General features: G+C 38.4%; 1 protein-coding gene across 1 annotated transcript; it reads left to right on the top strand.

Annotated features, from left to right (window-relative positions):
• The first annotated feature begins 1218 nt into the window (after window positions 1–1218).
• On the top strand, window positions 1219–4642 carry LOC117341780. The gene is made up of 9 exons (XM_033903643.1): window positions 1219–1236; window positions 1652–1921; window positions 2083–2155; window positions 2751–2879; window positions 3094–3226; window positions 3428–3510; window positions 3678–3868; window positions 4058–4154; window positions 4338–4642. Exons 1-8 carry the CDS (start codon window positions 1219–1221, stop codon window positions 4151–4153), a joined length of 993 nt encoding a protein of 330 aa, XP_033759534.1. The 3' UTR covers window position 4154; window positions 4338–4642.
• Window positions 4643–6849: the final 2207 nt, after the last annotated feature.

The raw sequence follows: 6849 nt of genomic DNA, 5'->3' as shown, positions 1-6849 counted from the left end.
TGTTTTGCCTTTGTTTGATTTTTTATGAGACGTATAATGTCTTATGTTTATACGTTTCCGATATATTGTGTTATTCTTATTTTATCCTTAAGTGCTGTTTTAATTATTTATAATTTGAAATGACATCAATTCAAATGGTTAATCAATTAATTAATTAATATGAATTATCTTTATCCGGGCGGTTGGAGCTAAGGACGCAGGGGTTGTTGTTTTAATAGAGTACCTCTTATAAGAGTAGCTCAGTCAATTACCGCAAATCGATTAACCAATCAGTGAAAGGCACATGAGGTAAACTCCTTATTATTACAGATCTTTAGGTGATGCGCCCCTCACTGACACCGTCGTGGTAGACGAGGACACCACCTACGAGATCGTGGAGAGCGGGACCATCCGTCGCTGCCGGAAGCTGATCGCCACCGATGGCTATTCATACACGGTTAAGGTAATTAGAATGAATGGTAAATAATGATCGAGATGATATCTAATATGAACCAATATCATAGCATATCTAATATGAACCAATATCATAGCATATCTAATATGAACCAATATCATAGCATATCTAATATGAACCAATATCATAGCATATCTAATATGAACCAATATCATAGCATATCTAATATGAACCAATATCATAGCATATCAATAATAAGTACGATTATGATGTTCTTAATATGCATTTCTAAATGTCTTTCTGTAACAGAGCTCCAACCCCACCACAACTCAGTGGAGATGCGCTGTCCGGAACCGATCGACATGGTGCCGCGCTTCCGTCAGCCAGAGAGGAACCACGTTCACGCCCGGATCAGCAGACCACATCCACCCTCCTGACCATTCCACAGCCATGCTTGTCCGTGTCAAGAAACAGGTAGTTAACTGACTGAATGTTTATCACATTTGTGAAGGAGATAATTGTCACATAGACAGTCTTGCCATTGAACGAGTTACGATATTATCAATATTGTGCATTGAATTTGAAATAATTGTTCTAATTATTGTTTCAGATCTGGGAAGATGCCAACGCTCAGCCGTTTACATCTGCGCAGACGATAGTGGAGGAGAAGCTGCAGGCCAACGTTGATGACGACGACTTCGACTTGCCGAAGCCCGCCAACCTGATCCGGTTCGCCAACCGATGTCGGCAGCACATTCGCCCCGCAGAGCCGGTTGACCTGGACTTTGAGGTATTTACTATATGAAGATAAAGGCCAAAATGGCATGGTAGAATATTACGACGTACATTTCTTAAAGTTGTTAAAGCCATGTAGAATATAACGACGTACATTTCTTAAAGTTGTTAAAGCCACGTAGAATATAACGACGTACATTTCTTAAAGTTGTTAAAGCCACGTAGAATATAACGACGTACATTTCTTAAAGTTGTTAAAGCCACGTAGAATATAACGACGTACATTTCTTAAAGTTGTTAAAGCCACGTAGAATATAACGACGTACATTTCTTAAAGTTGTTAAAGCCACGTAGAATATAACGACGTACATTTCTTAAAGTTGTTAAAGCCACGTAGAATATAACGACGTACATTTCTTAAAGTTGTTAAAGCCACGTAGAATATAACGACGTACATTTCTTAAAGTTGTTAAAGCCATGTAACCTATTCTGTATTAACATTATTGTTATTTTGATTATCAGGTGAATCGCGAGTTCCTGGACTGCGATGACTTCATCGTTGGTGACGTCCGTGTCGGCAGCCACCGTCATCTGATGTTTGCCACACCTACCCAGCTTCGGCTTCTGCAGCAGGCGAGACGATGGTACTGTGACGGGACCTTCAAGATCCGCCGGGAGCCGTTCCAGCAGCTCTGGTCAATCCACGCCTTCCTGCAGCAGGACGGATGTACGAAGCAGGTCCCTCTGTGCTTCGTACTGATGTCACGTCGGACAGCTGAGGATTACGAAGCAGTAAGTAATGACAATATCTTTAAATTTATGACAGAAGATTGATACAGCATTTTCCCGAGAGCGTCACAAGGCTTGAAAGCGATAATTTGGAATTTCAGTTGCAATGCTAATAATTCTTTTTTATATGTATGAAGTATTCATTATATTATCTCATTTCACAGGTTCTGCGACACCTACTCACCTGTTTGGAATCCCCACCAGAGGTAGAAGGCTTCATGCTGGACTTCGAGGCTGGTACGTATATGATGTTTGGAATCCCCACCAGAGGTAGAAGGCTTCATGCTGGACTTCGAGGCTGGTACGTATATGATGTTTGGAATCCCCACCAGAGGTAGAAGGCTTCATGCTGGACTTCGAGGCTGGTACGTATATGATGTTTGGAATCCCCACCAGAGGTAGAAGGCTTCATGCTGGACTTCGAGGCTGGTACGTATATGATGTTTGGAATCCCCACCAGAGGTAGAAGGCTTCATGCTGGACTTCGAGGCTGGTACGTATATGATGTTTGGAATCCCCACCAGAGGTAGAAGGCTTCATGCTGGACTTCGAGGCTGGTACGTATATGATGTTTGGAATCCCCACCAGAGGTAGAAGGCTTCATGCTGGACTTCGAGGCTGGTACGTATATGAATTGATCGATATAATTACTTGATATAATCAACATGTACTACGACAACTTAAACACGCTTGCAAATAGAATAAAAGTGTTGCAATAGTAAAATATATAAAAGATCATATATACGCAAATGGTGCGATGAATATAAATGCTATTATTATTAGCTATTGTTATAAAATGTGATATCATGAAAACTTCTTTTTGCTATTTTAGGATGTTGGCGAGCCGTCCGGAGCGTGTTCCCGGGTGTGGACCTGAAGGGCTGCAGTTTTCACTGGGCCCAAGCTGTCCTCCGCAAGGTCGACAGTCTTGGACTTAGGGCCACCTTCAGGAAGCGTCAAGGTATTTACACATATAAGACGTTTAACGAAAACGTTATAAGTTACAATCAATCATCCAATGTATTTGTTTATTATAGTGTCATATATATCACAATTACAAAATAATAAAATTACATAGTGTATAACAGTTATTTAAAACCATGCTTAAAATATATACTAGTAATATCTTATTACAATAAGCATTGTAAATATTGAACTTTATTTCAATTTTTCAGGTGTTGCGGAATACATCCGGAAGTTGATGGCGTTGCCGTTCCTCCCGTCGCCTCAGATTCACGACGCCTTTGTGAAGCTGAAGCGTCTGGCCAACACCCCAGAGCTGACTCAGCTGGTCGATTACCTCGACAGGTAAAACTTCTAAATATGTGTTTGTTGTGAATCAATCTTATTTATCAACAGTTTTTCTAATCGTTGAAAGAATTTACCGATAAAAATGTCCTGAAGCATACGATTTCCTGACATTACACGTGTCATTCCATTTATACTCTTATTTTATAAGCAGTGTTCATACATTGAAACTCTTATGCATTGTTCCTTTGTACTTTTTAGATACTGGTTCAGGAGCGGTGTCTGGTCGACTGCGAACTGGTGCGTCCATCGACAGTCCGTCCGCACCAACAACGACGTAGAGGGTAAGTTGTACATATTAATGGGTGTCACAATACAGAAAGCAAAGCGATGCCTGATAGAACTATATTGTCATAATAAAAGTTCTTATTCATTAAAATAAGTCATATCTGATTATTTATTTGTTAAATTGTTTTATGATCACATGATTAATCATTCATTTTGTTTATAGGTTGGCATCGCAGGATCAACACCAAGGCTCGCCGGGCGAACCTCCCGTTCTACATGCTCGTCCCATTGCTTCACCAGGAAGGCCGCCTGGTCACCCTCCAGATGAGGCTGGTAGCCGAGCAGGCCCTGCGTCGCCAGCAGACTACAGTGTACCGCCGGATCCAGGGGAAGATCCAGACGTTGTGGGACCAGGTATGTAAAACTTATTGAATTGAAATCAGAATCATTGTTATTCACTTAAGATAAGCATATACTTCCATAATATATAAAAGAATATATAAAAGGAAATGCGTACATTGTACATTTATTAGGCCTATCAATATGTTTTTTTTAAATGTAATTTTTTTTTAAATGTAATCACTTCTGTGTCTTTATTTCTAGTATGCTGAGCAGGAGATCTCGAGCTCGACCTTCCTGAAGACCGTCGGCAAGATCTACTGCCCAGCGACGGTCCGACCAACACCAGACGACGAATGAGGTAAGGATAGATATCAACGATATACATAAAACAATACTAAAGTTATACATATAAAACAATACTTAAGTTATACATATCGGTCAAAATACCGCCATGCGAATGTTTCCTCGTATAATGACATTAAATTGGAAATATACCATTATCATTTGACTGTTATTTTAATTTAATTCGTTTCCATTTCAGGAGTATACCAACATCTCCGCGCCGACCAGTTCACAGTCGAACAAGGCCATGCCACACCCAGGAGGCAGGTCACACACACACAAAAAAAAAACAAAAAAACATTTTGGTTCTTGAAAGAGGAGGCCTCCACGTGGCAAGAACTGGTAACGGTATACATCGTTTAAATGCATGCATATACATGCGACGAAATGATATATACCGGCTGACATCCTCTTATAACTTATATGCAATAAATTGTTATGGCAGGGGAAGTAACCGCAATACAATATACATTTTAGTTCTTGCTAGTTACCTCCCCTATTAATAAAGCAGGAAATAATTTCAAAACAATAAAATTATAAAATATTACCTCCATTATTAATAACATTCATTACATGTTACAGTATAGCCCGTCACACTATTATATATTATAAATAGAGGCCGAGGTGTCCAGGCCGAGAAAGTATTGGGGCCGAGGTGTCTTAGGCCGAGGACGGTACGGGGCCGAGGTGTCTCTAATTCGGGATAAATTACCCGAACTTCCGCTCGGCGGTGACGTTTGGTAAGCCAAAGAGCTTGTTGCGAATCCCTAGTATATAGGTCTCTGGTATTACTATATAAAATAGTTCTTACCCCAAGTACCTGTGATCGAAGTACGCGATTTGCACCTGTCGGTCGACTGCTAATCAGCGTATCGGTCAGTCACGCTGATTTGGAACTCTTCAGTCTATGACGTCACAGGTTGAACGGAGTGGCTGTTATGGTGGCCAGTAGCAGAGGACAGTGTGAACAGTAGCAGCACAAACATGTCTGAATACGATCTGGACACGAGATTTGAGGTTGTTGAATTTGCCGAATATTGCCGACAAGAAGTCGGAATCCAACAATATAAGTTTGAGTTTAAAAAAAAATTGAATAAATAGTGAAATTGACTCTGAAAATGACCGCTTGGTTAACACAGACTGGTGTAATAACCGGTCAATCACCAATAAATGTATATCAGTTATGTGTTTACCATTTCTTACTCATTACCAAAGAAAGGAACACAGCATCAACATTTTTAGATAAAATAATGTGCCGTTTCATTCGCAAATTAATATTCAAATAAACATACCAACAATACAACAGTTCTGGATACTCTGGTTTGTGAGAAAAGACGAACACACGTACAGTAAATTCATGCGTTATATTCTATACAAAACCCGCTTCTAGTCATGAAGGACACTTAATTCAGAAAGTAATATAGTATAATCATCATGATCTACAATAGACTAAATCTTTCTCTCGTATGAATACCAGTGTTGAAGTCTACAACAAACTTCTACATATACAGATTTTATCCCTTATTTTACATGCCATGGTCTCAGGGATTAAGGACGATTAAATGCTTGAGAAAGATATAATTTATATACGATCGTTGTCAGTGAAATTATATAAAAGTGATTCGCAACAATTATAATATAATTGATACTTTCTGTACAGGCATAAAGCATAGGTACTTATTAAAACCATCATTTTAGCTCCATTTTTTATGATAAAAAGCCTACAATTTATTTCATTGTGACTAATCATAATTAATACTAAAACTTATAAACTCGCAATGATTTTCGTGTATAATTTTTTTTCAAATTTTATATATTTTTTCCTATTATTTTTTTAATTGTGTCATTATTATGAAGTGATCCAGATCCTTGTGGTTTTGCTTTCCATTCATGTCGCAAGTCATATCTTCACTTAAAAAGGGACTTTTAACAAATGTATAAACATGTTCGGAGAATTACGAATTCTCAAGTTTGAATGGGTTAGTATACCGCTAAACAATTACCAGGTGTGAAATTACGGTCCACCAGCTCGTCACACCTGTCACTGCACCGCAGGTGTCTGTGATTTCTGGTGTTCTAATCGGCACACGCCGATAATTGCTTGTGAGTTCGCGTTTGGTTTCTGTGCTCTTCAAAAAAGTTCGGAAGACATGCTTTTACAGGTTGTACACGTACATAAATTGAGCTTGAATTTTATTAAGAATTGCGTTTATACTATAGGGAATACATTTTCAAGTTGTTGAAATCAAACACGTTATTTTTGGAATTCAGTGAGTTTCGTTTTCCTTACAAACGAAAAAATTCGTATCTCAAAGGTTTGTCTATAGAATAATTAACCAAAGTTACCTTATTTATATAAATTATACCCATGATGTTGAAAATTTACTTCATGAATCTTGTCTGGGAGTTACTGATCTTTCATGGACACGTTTTATCAATTGCGGACAATTACCCAAAAACCACAAATAACGGTATCGTTGCTGTTTTGGCTAATAAAAAATTCAAAATGATTAGCAATTTTTTCACATCTTGTATGAATTGCATTTTAAACTTTTATTACTAGAAGTATTATAACCGAAATCAATACTGGTACATTTGTATGTAACAAACCGGTCATGCCCTCATAATAAAGGCTAGTCGTTATAAACGGCCCGTTATTCAAATGTCATACATGTTACAACGACCCGTTAAAAAAGATTAAATTAATATAC

The sequence above is a fragment of the Pecten maximus genome, chromosome 14 (assembly GCF_902652985.1).
Source record: "Pecten maximus chromosome 14, xPecMax1.1, whole genome shotgun sequence".
NCBI classification, from domain to species: domain Eukaryota; kingdom Metazoa; phylum Mollusca; class Bivalvia; order Pectinida; family Pectinidae; genus Pecten; species Pecten maximus.
Note: the sequence above shows the minus strand (reverse complement) of the source record. Positions and strands in the feature narration are given on the sequence as shown.

Excerpts from the sequence above, each read along its gene's own strand:
- LOC117341780 (XM_033903643.1), top strand. Across the intron at positions 2,156-2,750 it reads CATGCTGGACTTCGAGGCTG|GATGTTGGCGAGCCGTCCGG; the intron begins GTACGTATATGA and ends TTGCTATTTTAG. Across the intron at positions 3,227-3,427 it reads CTGGTCGATTACCTCGACAG|ATACTGGTTCAGGAGCGGTG; the intron begins GTAAAACTTCTA and ends TGTACTTTTTAG.